The following is a 15,598-nucleotide window of genomic DNA, read 5'->3' as shown; positions in this document are numbered from 1 at the left end:
AGTAGCTTAGTAAGACCCTGTTTCAAAATAAAAAATAAGCCAGGCATGGTGGCATATTCTTGTAATCCCAATACTTGGGAGGCTGAGACAAGAGGATCACAGGTTCATGGCCAGCCTCCGCAACTTAGTGAGACTCTGTTTCGCAATTAAAAAAAAAAAAAAGTAGGGCCGGGAGTATAGCTTGGAGGTAGCTGATTTAAATCCCCTGATTTAAATCCCCAGTACCACAAAATAAAGTAGGGCTTAGGAGGGTATAACTTGGAGGTAGAATGCCCCTGGGTTAAATCTCTAGTACAAAAAAAAGTTCTCAGCTTATCTGACCACTAAGGAAGTAGCTGATTTAAGTGATCAAGACAGTCAAGGTTCCTGCCTTCAAGAAGAGAAAGCAGGTGCTACACAGTCCACTGTTAGGTTCATTGTTAGTTGATCACCATGCAAGGAGTGGTATAGGAGGAAAATGAGGATGAATGGCATACAAGACTTCCTTGAGCAAAGGATGCTTCAACTGAGACCCCGGGACAGACAGAAAATGGCACCTGAGGGGGCAGGGCAGAGGAGGGGCATGAGGATGGAGGGTGGCCAGGGGCTGGGGAGTGCTGAGGGATGAGGGGAAGAGGTGGTCAGGGCCTGGGATTGCATCCAGGAACAAAGAGAAGCAACACGCCACGCTGATACTCCTGAAGCTGCTCTGGTGCAGAGTAGAAGGTGACTCCAGAGGACCAGGAGCACCCTGCAGGCTATGGCTGTGGCTGGGACCGGGGGGATGGCAGGGGACTTAAGATCACAAGATTTGATCTGACGGAATGGAAGGAAGGACCAGGCTCACTCATCAAGATGATGTGTGTGTATGGGGTGGGGGAGGCGCACAGAGCGAAGGCTAAAGAGACAGGCTTGGCAGCGCGTGGGAGGCATATGGATGGTAAATTCTACTGGGGATGTTCTGAATTTGAGTTGTCTGTGAGTCATGCAAGCAATCTCAGCAACAAGGGAATCTGATGTACAAACCCAGCCCTGGTAAGACTGGTCCAAGCTGGAGAGAAGCATTTGGGTTTCATGGTACAGCCCAGCTGGAGCCGCAGGTATGACTGTGACTGTCCAGGCAAAGGGAGAGGTAGGAGGGAAGATTTCAGGGACCCCAACCCTGAAATGGGAGATAGAGGGGATGAGGCAGCAAAAAGACTGAGACCTAGTATAAGAAAAAAAAGGATGATGGAAATCATCTGGGGGATTCAGTAAGGCTGTTTCTCTCTCTAAAAGGTAGCACTCATAATTTGAAATGATGTAATGATCTGCATCTTTTCAGTGTCCATTTTTTCATGCTGGTTGTGGATGGTATGGAACAAACTCATGATCATCACTAGCATGTATGTGTCCGTCCTGCACACCACGCACTAACCAGACACCGGCCATGACTTACCGTAGTTACCGGAACACCGCTGGTGGTGTCAGCGCTCTGGCCCTTTTCACTCAGGAGGCAGCTGAGGCTGCGAGCAGTTCATGGATGAAGAAAGACTTGAGCTGGTCCAGCGCCCTGGCTCTTGCTCAGCCGAGTCTCCCGGTAATCTGTCCTGTTTCTGTTCTCTAGGATCACTTCATATCCCTAAATATAGAAGATGGCAATCTCATGGTGAGATACAAACTGAATTCAGAGCCACCAAAAGAGAAAGGAATTAGAGACACCATCAACAATGGAAAAGACCATTTGGTAATAGTCTTTAAGTCTGTTTATGCGAATTGTTGAATGTCTATAGACCTTTAAAATTCATTCAGTTGCCCCCCACCAAAAAGCCAACAAACCTTTCTATTATCAGATAAACTTACAGCTATTAACACATCCTCTAATGTTTGAACACTCAGACATGAAATATATAATATGCATAGCACATATAAACTACAAGTAAGACAGGTGTGGTGGTGCACACTTGTAATCCCAGTAATTGGGAGGCTGAGACAGGAGGATTGCAAGTCTGCAGACAGCCTTAATTACTAAGAGAGACAGTCTGCAACTTAGTGAGATCCTGTCTCAAAATAAAAATGAACTAGGACTGGGGTTGTAGCTCGGAGATAGAATGCCTCCAGTGCCAGTAACTAAATAAATAAGTCATTACAAGCCAGGCGTGGTGGCACACGCTTGTACTCCCAGCATTCAGGAGGCTGAGACTGGAGGATAATGGTTCGAGGACAGCCTCAGCTACTTAGTGAGGCCCTCTGCAACTTAGTGAGATCCTGTCTCAAAATAAAGAATAAAAAATAGGGCATGGGGTATAGCTCAGAGGTTGAATGTCCCTGGGTTCCATCCCCAGACCCGCTAAATAAATAAATAAATAAATAAATAAATAAATAAATAAATCGTTTCAAGTGAAAACATTTCTATTAAAATGTTTTCATATCAAATATTTATCCCAAACTGCTACTGCTCAGTCTTCCTACCATGTATGTAAATAAATCTGAAGGAAAACAAAAACATAAAAGCTCTGGGCCACTGTGAATAAGATTCTTGTATTTCCTACCACTTGATGATTGATCTCATTTATTTCAGGTTCTGATCAAAATTGGAAAAGCCCAAAAACTTATGCGGATAAATGTGGATAACCAAAACATTAAAGTTGAAGGGGAAATATTTGATTTTAGCACATATTATCTGGGAGGAATTCCAATTGCAATCAGGGAAAGGTAAGGTGATGTGGTATATTAAAAAAAAAAAAAAAGCAGATTGCCCCTGGAAATGGTGATCATTGCCACCAGGAAATCGAATCTACCTTGTTTCATTCTAGCCACAAACAGTGAACTTTTCACTACTCACGGTGTAGCAAACAGAGTCCAATGGATTGCAAACACAGAGTAATTCAATAGAGGGGGATTGGGAGAAACTGTGTGTCGCCTCCATTGCCATACTTGGAAGGAAAGAGGCGCAGAGAGCACAGTTGGCTGACGATGCTGTCGACTAGTGGGGAACAGCGCTCAGGAGCTACCGCACACCCACCGGGGCAGGTCCCTCTCACAGCGCTGTTGTCCCCTTAGCTCAGGAGGCAGCTGAGGCTGACAAGACTCTGTGATGTGCCACCTTCGGGAAGTCTCTGGAATAATCTGAGACACGGTGTCTTGTTCATATCTGTATTGCCTGTCCCCCGTGTGCTGTGAGCCTGGAGTTGGTGCATAACTTGCCAGCGGGTGGACTGAACACACCTAGTAAAGACTGGAAAGCCGAGCCCAGCATGGTGCTACGCACTGTAACATCAGTACTTGGAAGGCTGAGAGGCAGGATCACAATCCTGACTTAGAAACTTAGCCGTAAACAAAACAAATCCCAGCCAGCTATGTAGAGGAACACATGCACAGAGATGTATTATGGAATCCTCCTAGGAATCCATTTTAGGATGTCACTGACAAAGGGCTGGGCAAGTGTCTAGTCTCATTTTCATCAAAATCACAAGAATATAGAAAATGCAGGAGTTAGAAGCTGATCAAAAGATTTCCCTGGAAAATAAAATGCTAAGCAATACTCAGCTGTTTCTGGATAGCTCCATCCCTCAGTGTCTTTGGTGCCTTCTGACATGGGTCCTGGCATGGGTGGGCACAAAGGACTTCTACCCATCACCCCCAGCCACGCTCTGTAGGAGCGGCCGGGCAGCTCTTCCCAAAGAGGGCGGTGCCTGATCCCTGGTGTAAGAAGGCCCTGTGGTGGTCAGTGTTAAACCTGATGTGAAGCAAAGCACCCGAGAGCATCACCAACTAAGGCAGCCTCGCTCAAGGGATTTCCCGCGTGTTTTGTGTCTTGTTCACTGTAACCTATCTCTGGGAATGGGGACACAGATCTCGGAATGACTTGTTGAGGGTTATAATAATCAGAAACCAGTCTGTTAGTCCCATCTGCTTCCAAAAAGAAGAACAAATCATTCCTGATAATGCCAAGGATCAGAACGACAAGGACACTTTCTTGGGGACTTTAGACACCAGTGTGTTACAGTGTGTAATCCTAAAATGTGAAAATAATTTGAAAAGTGAAAATTAGAGGATCTATTGAATATTTATTAAGTGCTCACTATTGAGTTTAGGATTATGTTTTGTTCTTTTTGCTGTCTGAAACCTACCTATAGCAGCGTGGAGCCTGGTAAGCTGTTGTGGACCGGTTGGTCCAGTGTGTACGCACCCAATGTAGGAAGCCATGAGGGACGAGTGCCTGTACACCATCACATTCCTCTAGCAAGTGTGCTCACACCCTGCAGCCTGGAGTGAGCGTGGGAATCTAGGCCTTCAGATGGCCCAAGAGAGAATTAAATATTTATTAAAATATGTATAAAGAGACAAGCTCCAGGAATTAAAATGAACTTTCCTCCTCTCCTGAGGCAAAAGCCATCTTTATAAAATAATTAAGATCATGGTGAAATGCCAGTGAGAATTTGTTTCTTCCTTTTCCTTTTAATGAAATTTAATTTTATGCCTGTTCCATGCAGCTCTGCTATTTATAATGAATTAGATTAAAATAAAAGTAGACACCTTTCCAGTTAGAAAAGTGAGCCACCCTAGGGATTTATAATGAAATCAGCTTCGGGTTCTCTTGGTACGTCATTTGGTTAAGAAATACAAATATTTGCCTGGACTTCAGTCAGTTCATGTGCGTTAATGTTTTATGTGAATTCAGCTTTAGACAAATCCACAAGTCAAATCAAAGTGGGAATGCCAAGGCACCACAGAGGAAACACTGCTGGAGAGATTGCTTTCATAATATAATGAAAGTAGGGTGATAGGTAGTTGCGAGTTACCATCCCACCAAGAACCAAGAACCATTTGAGTGTATGTTAACTTAGGTAAACTCAGGTTAACCCTGTGAAGCAGGTTCACACATACCCACTGTGCAGATCAAAAGACAGAGGCCAGAGAGTTAAGTTGGCTGCAGGCAGCTGGGACAGAGTTTGATCCTGGCTGCAGAGCCCGCAGCTCCAGAGAGCACTGTCATCCCTCTGCAGACACCTCCCGAGGGTCCACGGCACGTGCCACCTCCGTCCCAGGCTCTTCCTGTGCACCGGCTGCTTCTGCTGCTCACTGTGCAGTGAACCCTGGCCCAGGGTGCACAGTTAGGAGGTAGTGAATAAAGCCTTGAGCCAGACAACACTCTCGCTTGTGTCAGCTTGGCGGTGACTAGCCAGCTTTTCTCTAAATGAATTGAACCAAAAAGTAATACTTTGCTTCTTTCACATTCATAGTGACTCATTTAGGAGGGAACAGAAAAAACAAAAAGCAAAAGTTTGCCTAGAGCATTCCTGCTTCTTATGTTATTGACCAATTTCTTAATATTAATACAATATTTATAATTATTATTGATATACTTTCCATTCACCATGGGATGGGCAGTTCTAGATACCGTGCCTCTTTTGTCTCTGTGCATTCAGAGACATTTGCCATTCTTCTATCAACATTATTCTCTGCATTTTTTAAGCTAAGAATTAAAACTCACACGGAAAGGAAGTCAGTTTTCTGAGCATCATAGAGCCAAAAGCATCATAGGACTCCTAGGAGAGTGCGATAGGATTCCACGAGAACGGAGAACCTACAGTCCTTGCTCCTGCTGAGAAGTGCGGGAGCCAGCGTCCGCTCCGATTCCCAGCCGAGCTGGCCTCATTCCGTTGTGTCTCTTCCATCAGGTTTAACATTTCTACACCTGCTTTCCGCGGCTGCATGAAAAACCTAAAGAAAACCACTGGTGTCGTTAGGTTGAATGACACTGTGGGGGTAACCAAAAAGTGCTCCGAAGACTGGAAGGTAAGTGGGGGTTCAGAGCCTTGCAACTAAGGGCTCCCTGGCTGCTCTGTCTTCTAGACTCATTCACACACCAGCTTTTGACGTTTTCCTGGCACCACACAGGGTTGTGGTGAATCGGCTCACACACACTGCCTATGAACATGCCAGATCCAGAGCCTCTTCCAGGTGCATCTGAAATTTGTACGAAAGTAGAACCAGAGATGCACACAAACCCTTACACACCACTGGTAACTTATGCAGAAAAGGAAACTCGGTTTCTTTCTGAACTACACTAAATATCCTCATCAGTGCCGCTGACATGACAGAGGGCAAGCTGCCGTGTGCTGTGTTTCTGCCGTGACACGCTTAGCATGCCGGACATTTATTCCGCATTTGCGTTTCAGCTGGTGCGCTCGGCCTCGTTCTCCAGAGGAGGACAACTGAGTTTTACAAATCTGGACATGCCTGCAGACGACCGCTTCCAGGCCTCGTTTGGGTTTCAGACCTTCCAGCCCAGCGGTGTGTTACTAAATCATCAGACGCGGGTAGGTAATGGTGCCTCATTACGGAGTCAGAGTGAAACCTGACTTGGAGCTCAGTGTCAAATACAACAGAGAGATCGTTGGGAATTTTACCTGTCATTGTGGTTAATGCTATTGTACAGTTCAGGCATCAAAGTTAGGCCTCACCTTGGGGTGAATCCTAAGAGAAAGCAGGCTTTAAAAGTACCCAATAATGTACAAGGCTGAATCCATGTGTATCCATAGACTCATTATTCTTTATAGGTATACTTTTGAGTTAAAAAGAATTATAGTTTAAGTAATAGTGTGCTTCAAAGTTTTGAATATAAAGGGAAAAATCAGAATCTATTTCTATTGCCCCCTTTCAATTACATGAAAAATAGTTCTTCAAATCTTTTTTTTTTTTTTTTGCAGTAGCTAGTTGGTTTGTGTGTGCGTGTGTGTGTGTGTGTGTGTGTGTGTGTGTGTGTGATGGTGCTGGGGATGGAACCCAGGGACATTCTACCTCTGAGCTACACCTCTAGCCCTATTTTATTTTTTATTTTGAAGCAAGGTCTCACTAAGTTTCTGAGCCTAGCCTGGAAGCTGCTATCCTTCTGGCTCAGACTTTCAAGTAGTGGGCTCACAGGCATGCGTCCCCGCAACCCTGCTAGTGGGACAGTCTTTACATCTGGGGAAGGGGTGGAAACAAGGTCTTCTGCTCTCTCCTTGCCCTCTGCAGAGCCTCGGGAGTGCTCTGCAGCGGGTAGGGGGCCTCTGCAGCTCCCCGTGCTCATGTAGGCAGAAGGGTTGAGTGCTTAGAAACCCACTGGCTAAACGAGCACAACTTTTAAGTAGAAGTGGAATATTGTCCTACTAGTATTGATGTCTTTGGGATTGTCAAAAACAGCATAAATCTAGTATCTCCTCAGAAGACAATAGACGGTAACCGGCTCTGTGGCTACTTAGTATTAGGAAACCCTCTCCGTTTAGTAGTTTGCCCAGCAGTCTTTAGAGATTTTTTTTTAACTAGTTCTAGAAAAGCACATGCCAACACTAGATGGTAGGGGAGGCTTTTCAACAAAGCAGGATATATATCCCTGCCCTATTTTAAATTCATGATGATGATGATGATGATGATGATGATGATGATGATTCTTATTATTATTATTATTTGGCAGTACTGGGGTTCCTGGAAGCCCTTCTACCTCCGGGCTACACTCCCAGACCTATTTTATGTTTTTATTTGGAAACAGGGTCTCTTAAGCCAGCACAGTTGGCTTTGAACCTGCGCGATCCTCCAGTCTCTGCCTCCCAAGCACGGGGATTACAAGCATGGCGTCACCACGCCCGGCTCATTCTTTATTTTGAAACAGGGTCTCACTAAGTTGCAGACGGCCTCACTAAGTAGCTGAGGCTGTCTGCGAACTGTGATCCTCCTGTCTCAGCCTCCCAAATGCTGAGATTACAAGCCTGCGCCACCATACCCGGCATAGGATGTTTTGGCATGGGTCTTCTGACTCCTAGTACTTATTTCCTCTGCCACATATAGGAACACTTAGTACACAACACACAGAATGGTCAAAAGCAGATAGAAGCCAGGTATGGTGGTACATACCTGTAATCCCAGTACTTGGGAGTTTGAGACAGGGGAATCACAGGTTTGAGAACAACAGCCTCAGCAACACAGTGAGACTCTGAGCAACCTAGCAAGTCCCTGTTTCAAATTTAAAAAACTAAACTAAAAACGGGGTGTGGATGTAGCTCAAAGGTAGAATAGCGTTGGGTTCCATCCCCACATAAAAAAAGCAGACGGAAGACTGGGGTTTGTGAAAGATTAAACTGATCCTGAACAGTAGAGAAATCCTAGAAAATCTTAGGGACATTGCCTTCAATTTTATAATAGGTTAGCCAAGAAATATGTACAGGTTAGCATTCCTTGAGCCAATTCCTAATGAATGGTGCCAATTGAAAAAAAAATAAAGCAAAATAAAACCAACAGTGGGTGCCAGGCGTGGTGGCGCACGCTTGTAATCCTCGCGCTTGGGAGGCGGAGACCGGAGGATCACGCAGGTTCGAAGCCAGCCTGGCTGGCTTAAGAGACCCTGATTCCAAATAAAAATGTAAAATAGGCCTGGGAGTGTAGCCCAAGGTAGAAAGGCTTCCAGGAACCCCAATACCACCAAATAAATAAATAAATAAATAAATAAATAAATAAATAAATAAATCCAACAATGGTTATAACTACAATCTAAAAATTGGGTTAGACTGAAAGCTCACCGAAGAATCATAACTTGCTGAAAATTGCAGAAATTGTACTTTTAGTAAAAAAAAAATGCTCAAATTAAAATGACAGCTGCTGAAACTACACATTATTTATTTAAAAATTGACAGAGTCAAATCATCTTGCCAAAATGTAGATCCGTAGAGTTCGACATGGAAAACTGGGCTTCCTATAAATAATTACCAGAAAATAAAAAATTCAAAATGACCAGAGAAAAAATTCATTGTTATAATTTTATATTAAAAATTAATGAATCCAGCTGGGCATGGTGGCGCACCCTTGTAATCCCCGCGCTTGGGAGGCGGAGACAGGAGGATCATGCAGGTTCGAAGCCAGCCACACTGGCTTAAGAGACCCTGTTTCCAAATAAAAAAATATAAAATTGGTCTGGGAGTGTAGCCCGGAGATAGAAGGGCTTCCAGGAACCCCAGTACCACCAAAAAAAAAAAAAAAAAAAAATTAATGAATCAACTTTGCTATAAAATTTATTCAGAAAAGAACTGATTCTGACAGAAAAACTTGAGTAAAACAGAAGTAAAAATAGAAAAATTTAGAAGTAATTTAACTTTTGTATAAATGATTGAGAAATTAAATTGGCTTAATGAATGTAGCTTCAGAAAAATTATTTTGACAAGTTCATCCTGTTGAAATAATTTACATAAGATTCTGATATTCATAAACATGAAGTCAAAATATTAAAATAATCTCTAGATCAAATGCCTAAGTCAAAACATTTGGGTCACTCAGGCTCAGTGGCACACGCCTATAATCTTAGCAACTCAGGAGACTGAGGCAGGAAGATCACAAGTTCAAGGCCAGCCGAGGCAACTTAGTGAATGAAACCCTGTTTCAGAATAAAAAATAAAAAGGGGCTGAGGCTGTAGCTCAGTGATAGAACACCCCTGGGTTCAATTTCCTGAAAGAAAAGAAAGGTTGGGGTCAGGTCAGAATATCCTGTTTTACATGGTTTGCATTATAAATTTTAGTATGCATTGATTCATAACCCTTTAATTGCAAAGTGATTGTTGATGGTCGTGTTCTATGATGATTTCAGACAAGTAGCCTGCAGCTCACTCTGGAAGATGGGCACATTGAGTTGAGCAGCAGGGGCAGCAGTGGCTCTATATTTAAATCTCCGCAAACCTACATGGATGGTGTACTGCATTATGTGTCTTTAATAAGCGACACCTCAGGGTGAGTGGAATGGCACTTCTGCTGGAGCGCTACAGTTCTACTTTATTTAGTTTAATGGAATTTTCTGATATCCTTTTGCAGAATATTTGTTCTTGATGCGAATGTTATTTTTCTACTAAGTCTTGTCCTTCTTCCTTGTTCGACATTACTTTTCTCATTAAGAAAATAAATCACTGGGCGTGGTAGTACATGCCTGTAATCCTAGTACTTGGAAGGCTGAGACAGGAGGATCACTGGTTCAAGGACAGCCTCAGCAAGTAGTGAGACTCTCATCAACCTAATGAGACCGTGTTTCAAAATAAAAATAAAATAGAGCTGGGGGATGTAGCTTGGAGGTAGAATGCCCCTGGGTTTAATCCCTAGTAGCGTACATGCACAAAGTTAATCCACTATGATTTCGTTTATACAAAGTTCAAGAAAAGGCCAAATTAGTATATTATGTCAGAATTTAGGATGGTAGTTACCCTTAGAGAAAGAGGGGAGCTAAAGCCTAAAAAAGAACATAAAATAGGATTCTTGGGGTGCAGGGCTTTTGTTTCTCTGAGTGTTGGTTATATTGGTGTATTCGTGTTGCAAAGATTCATTGAGCTGAACATTTATGATGTGTATACTTTCTGTACAACATCTAATAATGCTATGTGCAGAAAGACATGAAAAATAATTTTGTGTGTGGTACTGGGAGTGGAACCTAGGGACTTTTCTACCTCTGGGCTATACTCCCAGAGCTATTTTATATTTTATTTGGAAACAGGGTCTCAGTACATTGCTGAGAACCTCACTAAGTAGCTGAGGCTGGCTTCAAACCTGTGCGATCCTCCCGTCTCAGCCTCCCAAGTGCTGGGATTACAAACGTGTGCCACCACGCCCTGCTTATGAACATTTTAAAATGCTCTTTAAAAATAAGTCTCGTTTAGGTTGTTCTTTCAGATAACAAATATACTGAGCCTAGGCCAAAGACAGTACATGGACAGGGATGGGGAGAGCATCTTCTTCAGCGGTTCTTACTGTGCTACGCCTCCTTCCTCTTTCAGCCTCCGGCTTCTCATTGATGATCAGCCCCTGAGAAGGAACCAGAGGCTCCTGGACTTTTCAAATTCCCAGCAATCTCTCCGCCTGGGCGGCAGCTATTTCGAGGGTTGTATCAGCAATGTTTTCATCCGGAGGTGGGTGATCTTTTCTCTGTGGGTGACTGATGAGAACGACCTGCCGGTGTGAAGGACATCCCATTGATCCAGTTAGCAGAGTCCCATCTGCAGTGTGCTGCAGAGAGCTCCACACCAGGCTTCCAAACGCCCTCCTTGGCAAGATGTGTCCATTAGCAAACAAACCAAAAACACGCCCAGCCCCACCCTTCCTTGGCAAGGGCAGCTTGGCATATAACCTTCGGAAAGGTCTTAGTAAAATTAAGTTTCCAATTATGGCACTGAAACGTATTCACACTGAAATTGCATCTCATTTTAATCAAAATTGTGCAATTAGATTTGATCACTCCCTGTTTTTTTTTCTGTTTTGTTGGGGGGTTTTGTTTGTTTGTTTGTTTTGTAGTACTGGGATGGAACCCAGGGGCTTTCTACCTTCGGGCTACACTCCCAGACCTATTTTATGTTTTATTTGGAAACAGGGTCTCACTAAGTAGCTGAGAGCCTCACTAAGTAGCTGGGGCTGGCTTTGAACCCACATGATCCTCCTGTCTCAGCCTCCCAAGTACTGGGATTACATGTATGCAACATCGTACCCAGCTTCCCTGTGGTTTTCAAGGCCAAGGAACTGCATGGACCAGTGTGGTGTGCTAAAAAGCCTTATCACTACAATGCATGACTTGGCATGGTGAGAATAGAGCTTGGTGCATCCATCCACGCAGGCGGTTAAATGTTTTCCTGGGATTCAAAGTGATGAGCTGTAGATAAGAGGCAAATCCCCTCCGGGGTAGAGGGAGGTTCTGGCTCTGGTTCTAGCCTTGAACCTCAGCCTGGAACCTTCAGGCTGTCAGAACAGGGCTCTCCTCCCTGCTACCACCCAGCAGGCACCAGGCTCCTTGGCCAAGGTGAGGCTCAGAACTCTCAATCCCCATCTGTTTGATGAAGCATCCTCCTGCATTTGTTGATTGGAGGGGGAGGTGGGATTGGAGGAGAAAGGGGGAGGTGGGTAGCCACAGCTGTCTACCATCAGAAGGCACAGGCCACAATCATGAGATAAAGCAGGTCTGCCTACTCAAACACAATAAATCCTTGCGTAAGCTCGGCTCTCGGCTTTCCTGATGCTTACCATCAGCCTGTATCATCCAAGGCCTGTCTTCATCAGTACAAGTCTCCGAGCCCTTCCGGTGGCCTGGCGATGTGATACACAGGTAGGCGATGAACGTGTACCTAGGAACCGTGGCAGGAAGGATGTAATTTCTGTGCTGAGCTATCTCGACCAGTGAGTTGTCCACAGCAGCTTTCCTCTGTTCCAGGTCACTGGAGAGTCCTGAAGTCCTGGATTTGGCCAGCAAATCTACCAAGAGAGACGCATCCCTGGGAGGCTGCAGTTTAAACAAACCACCTTTTCTAATGCTACTTAAAGGTTCTACGAGGTTTAACAAGGCTAAGACTTTCAATATCAACCAGGTAGGTGCCAAGGCCTCAAGCTGGGCCTCACTTTCCCCCAGAGGGCTCTCTGAAGCCTGGTTGAGATTGAGAGGTGGGAAGGGATGGGAGGTCACGGGGTCCCTGGTTGCCAATGTCTCCTGAGGCCGCACCAATGGGCCATCAGCAGAGAAACGGCACCAAAGTGGCTTTCTTTTCAGCCTTTGTTTTGCATCTGGATAATAATTTGACAATTTCCGCTGTCAGAGAACAATAGAACTGAATCTGAATGCACCGGGATTGACCTTGGTGAATTCAAAGCTCATAAGCACAGCCAGGCAATAAAAGAGTGAGGAGAGGTTTATTACCTGCAGCAAGTAAGGAGAGCCCTGGGCTCTCTGGAAGCAGTGCCTCTGCCTGCACTAAGAAAGCAACGGGCTTTCAGTGGGGCAAACGCATGCATATTCATGTTGCAAAGACAAGTTATCGGATGGAGAAGTGGCGCATTCCTGAGCATGCTCAGCTGAAATCATGCTTCTTCATATACATGTTCAACAAGGGTCAACAGGAATACCCACCCCCACCTGGTGGGGAGCTTAGTGTTATACTGAGGTTATAATGAGCCAAGTTTACTCTAAGTTACCTAGAAGAGGGGCTGGGTGGCCTTGGCTGGATTAAACCAGTTCCTTGTGTTTTCTTCTGGAGTGCCTTAACTGAAACAAAAGAACAGTTTTAAAGGACTACTAATAATCATTTAAAGGAGCAGCAGCTCCCCTTTCCAAACATAATGTTTGCCCCTAAAACTTCCTGCCTGCTGCTAACAGAACCTTAACTTAGGTTCTGTCTTTCCGTAGCTGGCGTCCTGCTCTCTTGACACTGCTGCAGAGTCCACACCAGGTCCAGTGGTTTTATCCAGGATACACCTCCTGCCCACGGAGGTCTGGGCACTCCTGCCCTATACAGCTCCTATGGCGGGAGACACACATGTACCAGGCCTTGTGGAAGCCAGCATGGCTTCATGTTGACCACCCATGAGAAACGCACAAGGAGCGTCAGGATCCCGCCTTTTGCATCCCATTCAGTTAGGTCCTTGAGCACACCGGGGCATCAGTAGTGTGTAAGCCCTCAGGTGCCTCTATGGGCGGCCCTGAGAAAGGCTGAGAGGAAATGCCATCTCTGTGGAGGGGAAGCACGCCTGAGCTGAAGGCAGGGTTAGGGTGGAAGAGACCCTTTACTTGGCCTCAGGTCGGCAGTGTAACCTCCCCACGTCTGAGGTCATAGTTAATAAGATTAATGGATAGCCATGTGTGCCCTGCTCTACAGGCATCCCACTAAGCCCGCCAAGTGGCTTTTCCTACTAAATCCTGAACCTGTGTGGAACGTACTATTTATAGCCACATCTTAGAGGAAAGGATGCTGTGGTTTAGACAGGCGAACAATTCACCCAACACCCCCCCCCCCCAGGTGGAGGTGGAGGTAGAATTCCAGCGCCGGAGCCCACGTTCTCTTAAGAGTAATCTGTTCCTGTCCAACACGCTTTGCACTGAACATCAACCACATGCCGCTCGCCTACCAGTATGTCCCTGCTGCACAGTGATTTGGGGGAGGGTGAACAAATAATACATAGTAAGAAATATTTTATGCTATTAAGAAGAAATACACTTCATGAATCCCGAAGGGTTGTCATTTTGTTGTTGTGAGAAGATGTCTTTAGAAGTTCCCCCTCAAAACTGAAGTCATATATTCATTTTTTTCATTCTAAGGCTGATAGTCACTAAGAGACAGAATCGGCACGGTGAGGGTACAGTTGGAGGGAAGTACATGGATACCAAAGCTGTTTAGAAGGTAGAACGTGTTGAGCTGGGTGTGGTGGCACACATCTGTGATTCCAGTATGTGGAGACTAAGACAGGAGGATAGCAGGTTGTTGGCCAGCCTCATCAACTTAGAAAGACCTTGTTTCAGAATTAGAAATAAAAAGGGCTGAAGGGTACAGCTCAGAGGTAGAAGGCTCCTAGATTCAAACCCCAGCACCAAAAGAAGAAGAAGGGGGGTTGAAGGGGAAAACATATGAACTCAGGCCATCGGGGAGAGGCGGGAGAGTGCTAGGGCACACAGACTGGGTGGCAGGTAGACGGAGATGCCATTGAGAGCTCCGTGGAAATAGGAGGACACGTATTTGGAGGAAAAGAGAAAGAATGGAGTCTGTGGCATACTGAGTGGCAGGTGCCTGCAAGTCATCTGGTGGAGACAATTGGTGGGAGTCTGCCGGTGTCTCTAGACAGGCCCAGCAGGCAGGGTGGCACTGGAAGACATTACTTCTGCCTCCAATAGCCCAAAAGCAGAGAGAATACAGCACTGCTTAGCGGTTGAGTATTGGACCTTTGAGCCCAATGCCCAGACTTCCTGGTTTTGCTTTGGGCACTAGACATGTGCCTTTGAATTACTTAAGTTCTCTGTAAATACTTGGCAGTATCCCTTGATGTTGTCATGAGAAAGACCTAAAGTCACACTGGATACCAGTAACCTGCAGAGGTAACTTAATGGACACCAGAAGAGTGCCTGGCAGAGAGGAAGCGTGCAACACATGTTGTTATTGCTCAGTAAGAGGGACCTTAACGGAAGGGACACAGCATGCCACAGGAGTGGAGCAGCAGGAAGACTCCTGCCATGGGAACCAGGACACCTCTGGAGGAGGTGACACAGCATCTTGAGTTTAGATGGGTGAGTGCAGGTGCTGCAGGAGCAGAGGCAGAGCTGGGAGACAGGATGTGGCTGCCTCACGGGTACCAGGTACCAGATGCTTTGCTCGCATGCTCTCTGATCCTCCCGAGGTTTCCTGTTGTACCTCTCAGCTTGCACCACACCCCTGAGAGCAGACCGAAATGCCAACGTGGCAGGTCAGGAGACTGCGTTTGACAGAGGTCTTAAACAGTGTGCCTAAGAACACCCGGTCAGTAAGTGGTAGAGTCAAAATTCCACCTTAGGGCTGTTGAGTCTCAAAGAATGTGCTCTTCAAGCCTCTGCGGGCTGGGAAAGCTTGATGGATAGTGGGAAATTTGGTGGAGAAGGGAGACGGGAGAAGTAAGTCAAATTGCACACTGGCACGAGGCCAGACAAGCCTCACGCGATCTCTGTAACTTTGACATTTGTCTACAGCCAATTGAAAAGAGCACATTGAAAAGAGCACTTAGCACTGTTTTAAAAAATTAAAAATTAGCCGGGCGTGGTGGCACACACTTGTAATCCCTACGCTTGAGAGGCTGAGACAGGAGGATCACACAGGTTTGAAGCCAGCCTCAGCAACTTAGTGAGAGC

At 45.4% G+C, this 15,598-nt stretch overlaps 1 protein-coding gene across 4 annotated transcripts in view; it reads left to right on the top strand.

Moving 5' to 3' along the window:
• Positions 1-15,598, top strand: part of LAMA3 (laminin subunit alpha 3) — a gene marked incomplete at both ends in the record, with an annotated part of 284,682 nt that overhangs the window by 251,975 nt on the left and 17,109 nt on the right. For all 4 annotated transcript variants that reach the window (XM_080714582.1, XM_080714581.1, XM_080714584.1 and 1 more), the window contains 7 exons: positions 1,586-1,705; positions 2,540-2,673; positions 5,643-5,760; positions 6,144-6,284; positions 9,578-9,717; positions 10,749-10,880; positions 12,170-12,323. In XM_080714582.1, the coding sequence (XP_080570708.1) occupies positions 1,586-1,705; positions 2,540-2,673; positions 5,643-5,760; positions 6,144-6,284; positions 9,578-9,717; positions 10,749-10,880; positions 12,170-12,323 (939 nt within the window). The remainder of the gene's footprint in view (positions 1-1,585; positions 1,706-2,539; positions 2,674-5,642; positions 5,761-6,143; positions 6,285-9,577; positions 9,718-10,748; positions 10,881-12,169; positions 12,324-15,598) is intronic.

This window comes from Muscardinus avellanarius (genome assembly GCF_963383645.1).
Source record: "Muscardinus avellanarius genome assembly, chromosome: 17".
Taxonomy (NCBI): domain Eukaryota; kingdom Metazoa; phylum Chordata; class Mammalia; order Rodentia; family Gliridae; genus Muscardinus; species Muscardinus avellanarius.
This window is presented reverse-complemented; position numbering and strand designations above follow the sequence as displayed.